Source organism: Festucalex cinctus, chromosome 21 (assembly GCF_051991245.1).
Source record: "Festucalex cinctus isolate MCC-2025b chromosome 21, RoL_Fcin_1.0, whole genome shotgun sequence".
In the NCBI taxonomy this organism is placed as follows: domain Eukaryota; kingdom Metazoa; phylum Chordata; class Actinopteri; order Syngnathiformes; family Syngnathidae; genus Festucalex; species Festucalex cinctus.
In genome coordinates, this window is record NC_135431.1 from 14,579,990 (window position 1) to 14,593,240 (window position 13,251).

Genomic DNA, 13,251 nt, shown 5'->3' on the forward strand with positions numbered 1-13,251 from the left:
GACTGGAGGTCCTGTCGGTGGTCCCCACAGAGTATACAGAACTGTTGCAATCACTACTGCTCTCCACAGTTTCTACTGAGCTGATATTGTGATTGCTGCTGTTGCTCTCATCATCTTGGATCACACTCACATGCGCAGTGGAAGCTGGTGGCAAACTAACAGGGAAAAACACATTGCTCATGAAACGTGCAGAGAATTACTGTGTGACCTGAAGAGCAAACGGATGTTACATTTCAAAACCAACAGAAGCAGTTTTTAAAAATTTATGGAGTCTACGAATCCACGCAATCTTTTCGTCATTAAGCATTCTGTCTAATGTTAATTGCTTAATGGGTAGTAATGTTTATAAATACTAAATAACGGTGAAATTAAAATTGAGCTTCCCTTAACTTCTTTATGGTTGAGAAGATAATCGCGGAAAAAGACCAAATGTAACGCTGCAATTTGAAATATTTATTAACATTACTGTCAGTATTTACTACCGTCACTGTCATCCCAACAGGTAGTGTCTTTGTAAAAAATGTGTAGGGAAAAAAAAAAAAAAAGTCAGTCCCAAAACGAAAACATTATGTTGAGGTTTTGGTGCCTCCGTCGTGGATGGTTTTAACGCACATCTCTTCTCTCCTCTCTGAGACGAGCGCCTGCCGCTTGGTCTTCATTTCCAGGCTGAGGTTCTCCACCACGCTGTCGATGTAGTTGTCGAGCGCCAGGCATCGACTGTGCGACTTGATGGCCTGTCGGCAGATGGGGCACTCCTCTTTCTTTTTGCGCCACTGCTTGATGCAGTGGCAGCAGAAGCTGTGACCGCAGTTAAGAGTCACAGTCTGAAGATACATAATAAGAAAAAGTCATCCCTTTTTGTTTGGTCGTGAAACGTGAGCGGGCTATACGGACTCGCACCTCAATAAAGAGCTCGGAGCAGATGATGCACTGAAGTTCGGTTTCCAGGACCTTGGTGACTTGTGTGACAACTTCCTCCTGCGCAGAACAAAAAACAGTATGAGGCGCTACAAATGCAGCGCGCTAAGAGATTCCTGGTGTCGCAACCCACCTTTATCACAAGTTCTTTGTTTTTGGCCAGTAGGATCTCTTCGAACCTTGTCCGAAAATGCATAAGCTCATCTATTACTTTCCTCTGCTAATGGGTGTTGAGAATAAATTGAGCAATGAAAAAAAAATAATAATCCAATGCAACGGGATGCATTACTCAATCATGTGCGATTTGGTGCTTACCTCCTGCAGGGCATCTTCCAACTGTTTCTCCATCAGCTCCTTTTGCACCTTTTGTGTTTTCTTAGCCTTTAAATCCATAAGAGGAATAAAACAAGACTTAACTTATTAAACAATAAACACTGGAACCGCTAATACTATCTGTCACTGGTAATGAGCTGAGACACCGGCGACATTGCTCTGTTGATTAATGTGTCCTAAAATGGGAAGGAAAAAAAAAAAGGCCAGCAGGTCCTAGTTAGCCCCAAGAACAATTGAGTATCTCACAGGTCTGTTCTAAAAATAGCTCACCAGTGATGGGACACTGACTTACTATGAAGAATTAAAACAGAAGAATATTAACATTTATTATTTTATTTTTTAAGTTCAAATTGTACGAGTTTCTTAATGTATTAAATATTATATATGTTGTTGAAAAATGAAATAATGTGCAATGGAAAAAGATGCTGTTTTTATTCATCCAAATATGTTTTTTGAAAAAACAAATATTTTGAACAGATTTGGAAAAACTATTTTTCAATATCAGCTGCTATGCAATGTTAACATTTATTTTATTTAAAGTTAACATTGTACGAGTTTCTTAATGTATCAAATATTTATGATGTTGAAAAATGAAATAATGTGCAATGGAATTTTTTTTTTTTTTATTCATCCAATTTTTTTTTTTAAAACATATTTTGAATAGATTTAGGAAAACTATTTTTCAATATCAGCTGATATGCAATGTTAACATTTATTTTATTTAAAGTTAACATGGTACAAGTTTCTTAATGTATCAAATATATGTTGTTAAAATTTTTTATCATTTTTATCAGAATAATGTGTAATGGAAAAAATCTGTTATTTATACAAATATTTTTTGAAAAAAACTAATATTTTGAATATTTAGAAAAAATATTTTTCAATATCAGCTGATATGGAATACTTAAATGCTTAACAGTTAACAGTTGAACCTTTATTATTTTTGCACTTCCTATACTAGATGCACTTGATTATTAATCATTTGGTCAGTCTGTAACACAAGATTTTGATAAAATTTATTTTTTTTTTAGCATTTTCTGACCTCTTGTTGCCTCATATTTTCACTGTAGGTCTTCTCAAACATTTCCATTTTTTTCATTTTGGCTTGGAGGCTCTTCAGCTGCCCTTGCAGATTGTTAATTTGTTCCTCCCTCAATGGATCGGAGGATCCGGGTTCACCTTCCAGCGAGGCGACCTGCATCTGTATCATGTCCAACTGCTTTCTGAGCATCAAGATGTTCTGGCTGTAACTACAAGAGGGAAGGCAAATAGTTATAAGGTGATATTTATAGAAATAAATGTGTATCGTCTTGGTGAATGCAGAATTTAATGTCAGTGAGAAAGACACGTACATTTGTAAGCTGTCGGGGTCAAAGGGGACATCTTTGACACCACAGGCCTGGTCCACATCTCCCAAAAATAGAGTGGGAGGGGTCTTGTCCAACTGAGGGCAACTGTGGTGCAGTGCAAGAGGCAGAGGGCATGGATGCGCCAACGACTTATCAGGAAATGAGCAGCGGTACAATTTGGCCGTTGAAGTTGATGGCTCCACTTCTTCGAATGACAGCTTCCGTTTGGAATTCTTACTTTGTATTGTTTTTACAGCATCTTTTGCCAAATTGTGTTTAACTTCTCGGAGGGGCCGCTGCACAAGCGTGTATTCAAACTCGACTTTGGACCCAGTGACAGGCACACCGAGATGTATGGAGTCGCCTAGCTGAAGCAGTTGGGGTTCTTGAGGGGGTATGCGGATCCCATTCACCCATACACCATTGATACTCTGAGAGTGAACACAAAAAGAGAAGAAAACATACTTCAGTTCATACATCACAAACATCATGGCTTCATGTGCAAACATCATGGCTTTCTGTACATACCGAAATATACAAAATAAAAATTTACAGTGGAACCTCATTACTGTACTAAGTATGATTTTAAAGTTAAACGTAAGACTTTTTTTCTTTTAGCCTAGCTTTTAACTAACCACTTTATTACAATGTAAAAATAAGTCATGGCTAAAAAAAAAGAAATACATCGGAGTTTTTTTAAATTTTTTATAAGTAAATAATTTCATAAACGAGAAAGGTATCCATTATTGTACTTTTCTCTTGTGTTAACTCATGTGTCATGTTGTGCTGAAGTTTGGGAAATGTATATAAAACAAATATAGACCCAATTATTAAATTACAAGAAAAAGTGATTAAAAATAATAAATAAGGTTGGCTACAGATAATGAACTAATCTATTTATAGTAACTGGTATTTTTAAAATCTAAGAATATTGTGTATTTGAAGGGCGGCACGGTGAATGACTGGTTAGCACGTCCGCCTCCTAGTTTTGAGGACTTGGGTTCGAGTCCAGGCTCCAGCCCCCCTGGGTGGAGTTTGCATGTTCTCCCTGTGCCTGCATGGGTCTTCTCCGGGTGCTCCGATCTCCTCCCACATTCCAAAGGCATGCATGACCGGTTAATTGGGTGCTCCGAATTGTCCCTAGGTGTGCTTGTGAGTGTGGATGGTTGTTCGTCTCTGTGTGCCCTGCGATTGGCTGGCAACCAGTCCAGGGTGTACTACTACTACTACTGCCCAAAGCCACCTGAGATAGGCTCCAGCACCCCCGGCGACCCTTGTGAGGAATAAGTGGTCAAGAAAATTGATGGCTGGATGGATGTGTATTTGAAGACACTGGAAATGCTTTTCATGTAGAGAACAATAGCCTGATTTTGTGTCCATGTTTCTTTTAAATTAAGAGAATGAAACTATAATTTAAGGGGTTTGTTTATGTTTGGAACATTTAAAGTGAGGACCAACATGAAACACAGACGTGTTTCAGTTTTTGGGGTAAAATTAGGGAATAGACTTGACGACATGTTGAAGCTCATGTGTACATATTTTGCTGCTGGGGTTTAAGAATATACCGAAATTGAAAGTGTCAAATATTTTATGCTTATAGTGCCATTGATTAAAAAAGAAAAACATGTAGGAATTATAATGTGAATGTAGTATTTATTTATTTTGTTTTGCAACAATTCTGTGTGATTCATGGGACTGTATAGTAGAAGCGGACTTTATAGAGGATAGGCAATAATGGGCCTGGTACTTCAGCCTATTCATTTTTTTGGTTAATTGATTTGTTTGAAAGTATGTTTGTGTTTTCTTCTTCGTTACATGTGGAACAGAAAATAAGCTATTCATAAAGAGTGCCAATACTGTACATTTTTCATTTGTTCTATGTTATTTATAGTGGGTAGTACAGTCGTAGGTACCTTCTTGTCTGTGACTGTCCAGTGTCCATCTTCCCTTTGCGAAAAAGTGCAGTGCAGCCTCGAAATCATTAAAGGGTACGTTGGAGACAAGAGTTGGTAGGTCACATCAAAACCACGGCCTACAGTAACCTAAACACAAGAAAGTACGACTTAGTGGCACGATATGTATTGTCAGTCAGGGGCTGGCGGTTCAAAATGACAACATGATATTTATTTTGAATGAGCTAGCAAACGAAGCTAGCAACTGCACCTACTACGTACTTCTGTGTTTTCCACCAATCGAAGCCAGCCTGAATTCCTCCCGACTCTCATTAAACAAACAACGTCTGAGTCCAAACTCTCATCCTCATCAGTCGGAGAAGAGTCCGTCGTGACTTTAGCCATCTTTATCTCGTGTTGTGTCTCATTGCTGTTGCTTACTAAAACAGCGTGTTCGTGCCGTGGCTGACGTAGTAAGGTTGACAGAGCCGCGTAAACGTAGCGTTACGACATCTACAGCACCGGAAAAGATCTACGATATTTTCAAAGCAAAGGCGAATTTCACGGACGTGCTGGAAATTACTGTAAAGTTTATATGCCTGTATCTGTATAAGATATTTCTAGTCTACCAACGACATAAATAATGAACTAATGTAGTAGGTTTTACAACCTTAATGTTCTGGCGTACAATGATGACCACAGATACAGTATGGACGTAGAGCTGTGAAGTATTTCCGGGACAATCTCATAAGGCACCACAGTTTCCGGTAATGACCATCGCCGTTTTCCTTCAGAGAACCTTGGTCAGTTTTCAGCATTTTGGAGTATTTTTCGTCATTATTATTGTTTTTTTTTTTATGAGTGTGGTTTGCGTGCGTTTGTCAAGGCATCGAAGAAGAGAAGAGACAGTACATCCAGCGACCACTGCTGGGTGCCCAGATAGACATGTTCTAACTCTGCCTAGTTTTTTCTCCTATGCTGAGCAGCGGGGACTGTGGCTTTGTCCAAACACAAAGCTTGGTTCGCCGAAGGCCGAATTTGTCGGTTACATGACGTCAATCCCGGCGCGACTTGACAGCACACATGGACAACAATGTCTTAAAGCAAAAAAAAAAAAAAAACACTCTGTTGTATTTCATTATTTACTTTTATAGTTTGTTTATTTAGTTTTATAGTTTATAGTTTGTATGTGAAGTACTTTGTAACTTTGCTTAGAAGGCAATGTTATTACCCCACTACTACTATTACTGCAACTGGCAATGATTCAAATTTCGTTTAAATGGTTTAAATTAATATATTTAATATTTCGATATTTGTAATTTATAATAACTGTGCAAGTACTCGGATTTGAGTTCTCAAGGCAGTTCTCTTTTTGTCGCCCACTCGTGCAACACCGTGCCATAAATCGCGCGCACCCTTCGCATTAGGGCGGGACTTCCGGTGAATTCTCCTCCTCGCGGATGGGACTTCAGGGTGAGCGTAAAGCAGACAGAAAGGGTTTGGTCCGTTCCGGTTATGGTTAGGGTGTCACCGTTCGCCGTGTGAGTCAACGCGGCCCCGAACTGTTGCAGACAGCCCCGCGGCGGAGGCGCTCAAGACCCGAAGAAGCCCGCCTCGTAAATGAACGTCGTCCTCGGCTATGCTGCCCTGAGTCTCCCGCCGGTACCCGCCCTGCCAACATGTCTGATGTCAACAAGACTCTGCTGAAATGGCATGCCAGTTTCAGAAAAGGCACAGACTTTGACTCGTGGGGACAATTAGTGGAAGCTATAGACGAGTATCAAATGTAAGTGTTTGTCCTGCCTCTCACATGCACATGCACAGGCACATGCATGCAGCGCTGTATGGGTTGGAGCGCTTACAAGTTGCACCCTGAGCTGTCAGTCAGTCCTTGGGAGGATTTAAGTGAATCATCCCCACACATGACGTGATGTGGCATTTGTTGTGTGCATGAGATCGCGCGTGTTGTACTGTCTTCCTCGATCAGTGTGTGAGCGTTTCTCTGCAGAAATTCACCAACAATATTCCTCAGAGTATTGAGAAATATCAGCCACACCCTCTCATTGTTATGGGTGGGTTTCCTGTGGTTTGACAGGAAATACTTGACAATAAAAAAAAAGACCCATCCCTCAGGAAAACCAAAATAAATCCTGATATTTTTCCCCCCAGCTAAGTAAGCGTAAAATTGCATGTATACATTAACAGTATGCTGTCATTGTAAGCTTTGAGATTGTGACTCCTTTCGCAACGAACACCAGGGGGTGGAAATGTGCACCCCACACCAGTTTATTTTGTTTGATCACTTTTTCTTTATTCTTGTTTAATCTCTAGTCTTGCAAGGCAACTGCAAAAAGAAGTGCAGTCATCGAACTCAACAGACTTCACAGAAGAGCAGAAGGTGGACATTGTGTAAACTAGAACGTCATGTTTTTATCATAATCTTTACATGTTTTTATTTTTCTATTTAAGAAAACTCTAGGGAAGATTGCAACATGCCTAGAGATGAGGAGTATCAGTTTACAGGTTAGTGTGACGTGTATCAGTAACATTGACAATATTTACTCTATTTTGGAATTTGGCTGTAGCATAAAATGTGGAGAAAAAGTGAAACGCTGTGACTACATTACATATCGTTACTGTCATTTGAAAGGAATTAGTTGTAATACAATATTACTTCATTACACTAATAAAACCATGGAATTCTAAGCATGACTTAACTTTAATACATTTATAGTAAGACAACAATGAAAATGGACAAAACAAACAAAACTGCCACATATAGACAATTTTGAGTTTTCAATCAAACTAGCCGCTTGTTTTTTGGAATGTGGGAGGAAGCTGGAGTACCCGGGGAAAACCCACGCGAGCCTAAGGAGAACATGCAAACTTCACACAAAGACGGCCTGAGCTGACATCCGTTAGACCTTGTTTAACTTAAAATTGATCATTTAATAATTTCAGTCTGTCAACAGTACATATTGTCAGATTTGTTTCCCCCCTCCTCAAAAATAAAATCTTTACAAATATTTGCTTTTACTTTGAAAAGCATTGCTAAATATATTTGACTATTTTCTAACATATTATGGACCAAACTAGTAACTGAATCTTTTTTTTCTGTACTGTCAAGTTGAAATAATGAAACAGGTTTTCAATAAAGGAAAAGAAATTAAAACTTTTTAACTAATTCAAACCCGCCCCCCGCGACCCTTGTAAGGAATAAGTAGTCAAGAGAATAAATGGATGGATAATTCAAACACAAAAACGTATAAATATGTTTTTTAATAATTTGTCCTTCACTCCCAAAAACATATTTATGCGTTTTTTATTGTTTTGTTTTAATGCTAGCGCATACAGAGGATTTGATGCAACAGCTTCTGACCTGAAGAGGTCGCTTAAAGCAATGGTAATTATTACAAAAAACGTCCAGCAGGTAGCAGCAGAGTATAAGAGATCAGCCAGGGCCATGTTGCAACAAGCTCTTTTTGCCAGTGTTTTCAACAGGTTTGTTAATAATGATGAAACTTAGCTATATTCCAATGCTGCAAAACGGAAACAGGTACACATACTTTTTTCCTGTTGAAAGAAGAGACTCTAATCTTTCTTTGGGGAGGTTCCATGGTTTTTATAGCAATAGAACACAATAGCCTGTGGTCCTTGCAAAATCAGTCAAAATCCAGTAATACAGCCAAGAGCTAAGAGGGTTGCCTCAGTGAAAAGCGCGTCAATAGTCATTGAAAAGCCAGCCAATGACAGTGCTTTTCATGCAGTAAAGCGGTAAGATGCAGTAATTGTCATTTATGTGTTTAGAGCACGCAGTCAACAGAAGAGTTCAAGTTGGAAGATTTAAAGAAGCTGGAAAACAGTGAGTTTTTTTTTTTTTTTTTACCATTTGTTTGCTTTTTAGTGACAATCCTGATCATTTATGCATCGTGTGTCCTTTTTGTCCATAGTCATTAAGAATTTATTGACGTACAACAAAGAATTTCCCTTCGATGTCCAACCAGTACCCTTAAGGTAATAAGCATCTTTCAGTATGTTTTGTACCACGAATATCGTTGGTGTACCTCATGTTTTTTGCATGTCCTCATCAGAAAAATCCTGGCTCCCGGTGAAGAGGAGAACCTGGAGCTGGAGGGAGAAGACGCCGCCGCGGTCGCCGGTTCCACAGAATCGTTCCCCCCGAGAGCTCCCGGTACTTTTGAAGCAAAACAAACACGGCGTCCCTTTTGCCTGCCTGCTTGAGTCACGAAGTCCCCATTTGATGTGGCCGTTTGTGTTTTCTGTCCTGTCCTGTTGGCGCTGTGCATGACTTCAACTCTCATTCTTGCCTGCCTGCTTTATTCACAGCTTCACAAGGTAGGACTTTCGTATCAAAGTGGATTTGTGGTGTGACACGGAACGATAGCCAATTAGAAAGTAAACTAAGGCTCACAAATAGAAGAGCAACTGGTTAATGTTGAGTGCTTTTATGCCTCTCAAGTCAATCGCCACTATAAAAATGACAAGAAGCGCTTGCAACTGCAGATGTAGTTGTCAGAAAGGCTACCAGTTAGCCTAGCATCCTCTATTTCTTCTTCTACTACTTACCTTACTTCTTTTTTATATTTCTAGCAGTATAGATTCAACATAATCTCACACTTATATCACAACAGCACAATTTAGGGTAATCATAAATTATAAATATATACTTTTTAAGGTTATGGGCCACTCCACGTGGCTAACGTACATCACAACAGAAGTTAATTCATTTCCGGTTCAGTTTAGCGAGTGATTTTTACTACAGAAGTCCATACAGTTGGGAATGTTCCTGCAATTTTGCTGTTCAAAGTTGGATACATTTTATTTTAACGTAGTTCATGCCAGACATTAGTGAAAAGAGTACGGTAATCAATCACCCAAACACTTAATTGCGGTGCTAATCGCACTAGCCGAGTCAATCTTAGGCTACCTTAGCATTTAGCATGGCTTCTCCGTTGTTTCTCATCATCACACATCCATAAATGTGGCTTATTCGCTGTCACACAGGCGACGATTATTGACAGGAGAGACTCCGCAACATTTTTAGGCACACTAGTAGCCAGCCGAAGTTGTTACTAGCGAGCTGCTTCTGAGTGAGTTGCACAGAGCGTTAGCTTAGCGGAGCATTTTAGGGCCATTCTTCTTATGATTATTATACTTTTTTTACTGTTGTCTCTACGTTTGATTCTCAGTTTTGCTATTCAATTTGGTAACGTAGATTTTGATCTGCAAACTGTGTTTCTTGAGTACACCACACTTAGGGTGGCCACTTCTGTAAGGTCATTTAGGTCAAAAAGGAGGACATATTTAAAAAAATTAAGCGTTCTCTCGCTATAACGCGGTTCACTTTTCATAGCCTCGCTGGTATCTTTGGAATGAATAATATGAAAGAATAAAGGTTCAAAACATACGAATAAAATGTTAATCTAATGTAATGTGATGTAAAACTTTTATTTACAATATGTTCTATGTAGCCACGCTAGTCTAAACACAGTCCAGTATTCTGAGTTTAACAGCAAAATCCACCTGCTTTTATCAGACTCGGGGCGGTCATTTTGTCACTTGTAATTGAATAAAAATGATATCACAGTTGCTCAGGGTAACGACCAATCGCGGCTCAGTTGTGAATGTCACATGACCAAACTCAGAAAACAGATGAGCCGTGATTGGTCGTTACCCTGAGCAACTGTGATGTCAGTTTCAGGAGACAAGTGACAAAATGGCCGACCCTGAGGTGGGGGAATAAAAACAGGTGGTTTTTGCTGCTTAGTTCATGTTCCACAAATGAAATATTAATCAGAATGCTGTGTTTACCTGTATACTCGTAAAAAGTGTTTTTTTTGGTTGACTTTAAAAAAAAAATTGTTTTCTAAAATTTTGTTCTTGCACTGTACGCTATTTTACTGATTTTAGTAACCTATATTTTATTTATTTACTTTGGCTGTTTTTAACTGCTTTTAAATGTACTTTTATTTACAATATGTGAAGCATACTGAGTTTTTTTTTTAAACAACGTGTAGGTACTGGTAAACATCTAATCAATGTGAAAAAATTTAGATTTCAATTTGAGATCTTTTTTTTTTTTTTAATTGCCAAAAAATACGTGTTATTCGCGGGATTTTACAGTACACTTGTGACTTGGATTTGTGACATCATTGTCCTCCGCAGGTACCTTGTTGCCACGGTTACCCTCTGAGCCCGGAATGACCCTGCTTACGATAAGAATAGAAAAAATTGGTCTAAAAGATGCCGGGCAATGCATCGACCCGTACATGACCATTAGCGTCAAAGGTACTAAAACACCAACAGCCCGTCCTTATTGTGACAAATCGGACACACAATCACTGTTTCTGTATGTGCAGATTCGAATGGGGTGGACTTGAACCCAGTGCAGGACACCCCGGTAGCCACCAAGAAGGAAGACATCTACATTCACTTCAGTATGGACGTCGAGATCCAAAGGCATCTGGAGAAACTACCGAAAGGTGACAAGACAGGCGTGGCTAAATTTCCAGAACGTGCTTAGGGTTTAAAAAAAAAAAAGGAAAAAAAAAGTGAACTTGTCATCCACAGGGGCAGCTATTTTCTTTGAATTCAAGCACTACAAACCCAAGAAGAGATTTACCAGCACAAAGTGTTTTGCCTTCTTGGAAATGGATGAGATCAAGCCTGGACCAATTGTCATTGAGTTGTAAGTCTGGGAGAATGCCTTGTTTGACTAAATGTCCTTGATGAGAATAATGTTTTTTTGTTTTTGTTTTTCTTTCAAGAAAGTTATAACAAGGAACCCCGTAATTTTGGATTTTCAGGTACAAGAAGCCCACCGACTTCAAGAGGAAGAAACTGCAGCTTCTCACCAAGAAACCGCTTTATCTTCATCTTCATCAAACCTTGCACAAGGACAGTTAAGGCCCGATCACGTACAATTCAGCACATTGTATTTTTTTTCTCCGTGACTATAATAATTAACACAGTAAAGGGATGTTTTTTTTTTTTTTTTAATTAACAGCGAATGGACTATTTGGAGGACATACTTCATTCAGCAACCTTTTTAACCCAATGTAGGGTCGGACTCAACGCGAGGTTGTGTCAATATGAGGTGCTCAATTATCTCTTGTTTGCACTATTGGACCTTGAAACAGAAGCGTGCAAAACGTGCTGCCACAAAGCCGACGTCACGTGTAGCAAACATTAAGCTGGGACGCTTACGGAATCATTTAAAAGGCAGACACTAACAGCAAAGTGCATCTTCAAATGAGTCCACAAGGAGACATTTTGGTGCTTATTATCATTTCAGATTCTATTGTTCCGTTTAAAATTTGAAATAAAATAATAGAAGAGGAACTTAGGCATGCAGAATTGTTATTTTCACCAAGTCTTAAATAATTCATACATACAAGATCTGCCCTGTCACCAAATTGTATATTAATAGAATTACTAACAATCCAGTGTATGTAAAAAGTTGCAATAAAAAAATTATGAACTAATGTTTTCCTATTCAAGCTTCACCAAATGATCATATCATTACTGTAAATTCAAATACATGTACAAATATATCAAACTCAATAAATATTCAAATTAACACTAAAAAATTACAGCATGAACTAGTGATAAATTGTAATACCAAAATAATATAAGCTCGACACCGTCACTGAATTTAACATTTTAAAAATGACTAAAAATTATTTCTTATAAAATATATATATATTTTATTAAGTGATTGAATATGTTCAAGCTAACTTGCAACCCTAGTGAAGATAAGCAGTAAAGAAACGAGTTAAAAAAAAATGATTACAACTTCATTTCAAGCCCCTTCCAACTGTAATAAATTATCTTTAAAAAAAAAAAAAAATCCTGGTTCAAGCTAGCTGGTTCACCCTTTACCAAATTTGGAACAAATAGTAGACAGCTCAGAGTGAATTAGTTTCACAAAAATATTTTCACGTGAGCTATTTAGGAATTACCGCCGTCTTTCAAAAGTATTTGGACAATTGACTGAAGGTGAACAAAGGAATAGAACATCAACATCTGAGTTGATATCAGGTATTGAGTTTGACATTTGGCAGCTGTTTGACTGGAGCAACCCGAACGAACAAATGAAGCCCCCCCGAGACACCACGGGGCTTTTAATGATGTTTGGATTTAAGTGGCACAGTTATTCATTCACTCTCGTGTCTTTGACCTTTATTTTCTGCTCATGTCAGGTGGCATTTGTCGAGTAATAATATCGCATTTGTGTTGGCCTTTGTTGCAAAACTTAATTTGAGCGTCACGTGTTTGCACAAAATATATTTCGACCTCAAGCTGACAATGTGATGCGAATCATGCAATGAGGTCTGCATGTCATCTGGGATCTGGACTTTTTTTTTCTTTTTAAGAATTGATGTCACCTTTATATGATGATCTTCATTTTGATTGCAATACTTGATTTTTAGATTTTATTTTTGTAAGGTCCAGGATTGTAAATGACCTATAAGATACACTAACTGATGAAGATGCAGTAACTGTATATGTGATAAGACTGACAAGCAATTTGATCAAAACATTCATTTCTAATAAACGTGGAAAAAAAAAATGATTGTGCTTAATTTCAGTTTTGAGATTTTCTAAATATACATAATTTGCTTTAAAACATGCAAAAACTGAGTTTCAGTGCTCATATAATTTCATTTGCATTAACTACATCTTCCCTTCCATTAGTCCACCAGTGTGACCAATTTAGAGTGCCTCATCGTCTGCTG

The 13,251-nt window shown here is 38.4% G+C and overlaps 2 protein-coding genes across 3 annotated transcripts; one reads left to right on the forward strand and one right to left on the reverse strand.

Annotated features, from left to right (window-relative positions):
• Positions 1–438: 438 nt before the first annotated feature.
• On the reverse strand, positions 439–5,207 carry rnf8 (ring finger protein 8, E3 ubiquitin protein ligase). The gene is made up of 8 exons (XM_077510388.1): positions 4,775–5,207; positions 4,514–4,642; positions 2,604–3,031; positions 2,294–2,501; positions 1,234–1,299; positions 1,052–1,138; positions 901–978; positions 439–824 (listed from the first exon to the last, which is right to left on the reverse strand). Exons 1-8 carry the CDS (start codon positions 4,895–4,897, stop codon positions 567–569), a joined length of 1,377 nt encoding a protein of 458 aa, XP_077366514.1. The 5' UTR covers positions 4,898–5,207; the 3' UTR covers positions 439–566.
• Positions 5,208–5,937: 730 nt separating this feature from the next.
• On the forward strand, positions 5,938–12,362 carry aida (axin interactor, dorsalization associated). 2 transcript variants are annotated; one of them, XM_077510389.1, is made up of 11 exons: positions 5,938–6,278; positions 6,824–6,890; positions 6,962–7,015; positions 8,300–8,354; positions 8,443–8,506; positions 8,584–8,684; positions 8,840–8,848; positions 10,679–10,801; positions 10,873–10,995; positions 11,084–11,201; positions 11,320–12,362. In XM_077510389.1, exons 1-11 carry the CDS (start codon positions 6,172–6,174, stop codon positions 11,417–11,419), a joined length of 921 nt encoding a protein of 306 aa, XP_077366515.1. In that variant the 5' UTR covers positions 5,938–6,171; the 3' UTR covers positions 11,420–12,362. The 2 variants fall into 2 exon arrangements, with proteins under 2 accessions (XP_077366515.1, XP_077366516.1); XM_077510390.1 differs by lacking the exon at positions 8,840–8,848.
• The last annotated feature ends 889 nt before the right edge of the window (positions 12,363–13,251 follow it).

Excerpts from the sequence above, each read along its gene's own strand:
- rnf8 (XM_077510388.1), bottom strand. The coding sequence starts at position 4,897 with ATGGCTAAAGTCACGACGGACTCTTCTCCGACTGATGAGGATGAGAGT. Across the intron at positions 1,139-1,233 it reads TGGAAGATGCCCTGCAGGAG|CAGAGGAAAGTAATAGATGA; the intron begins GTAAGCACCAAA and ends AACACCCATTAG. Across the intron at positions 825-900 it reads GCTCCGAGCTCTTTATTGAG|ACTGTGACTCTTAACTGCGG; the intron begins GTGCGAGTCCGT and ends ATGTATCTTCAG.
- aida (XM_077510389.1), top strand. The coding sequence starts at position 6,172 with ATGTCTGATGTCAACAAGACTCTGCTGAAATGGCATGCCAGTTTCAGA. Across the intron at positions 6,891-6,961 it reads ACTTCACAGAAGAGCAGAAG|AAAACTCTAGGGAAGATTGC; the intron begins GTGGACATTGTG and ends TTTCTATTTAAG. Across the intron at positions 11,202-11,319 it reads GGACCAATTGTCATTGAGTT|GTACAAGAAGCCCACCGACT; the intron begins GTAAGTCTGGGA and ends TTGGATTTTCAG.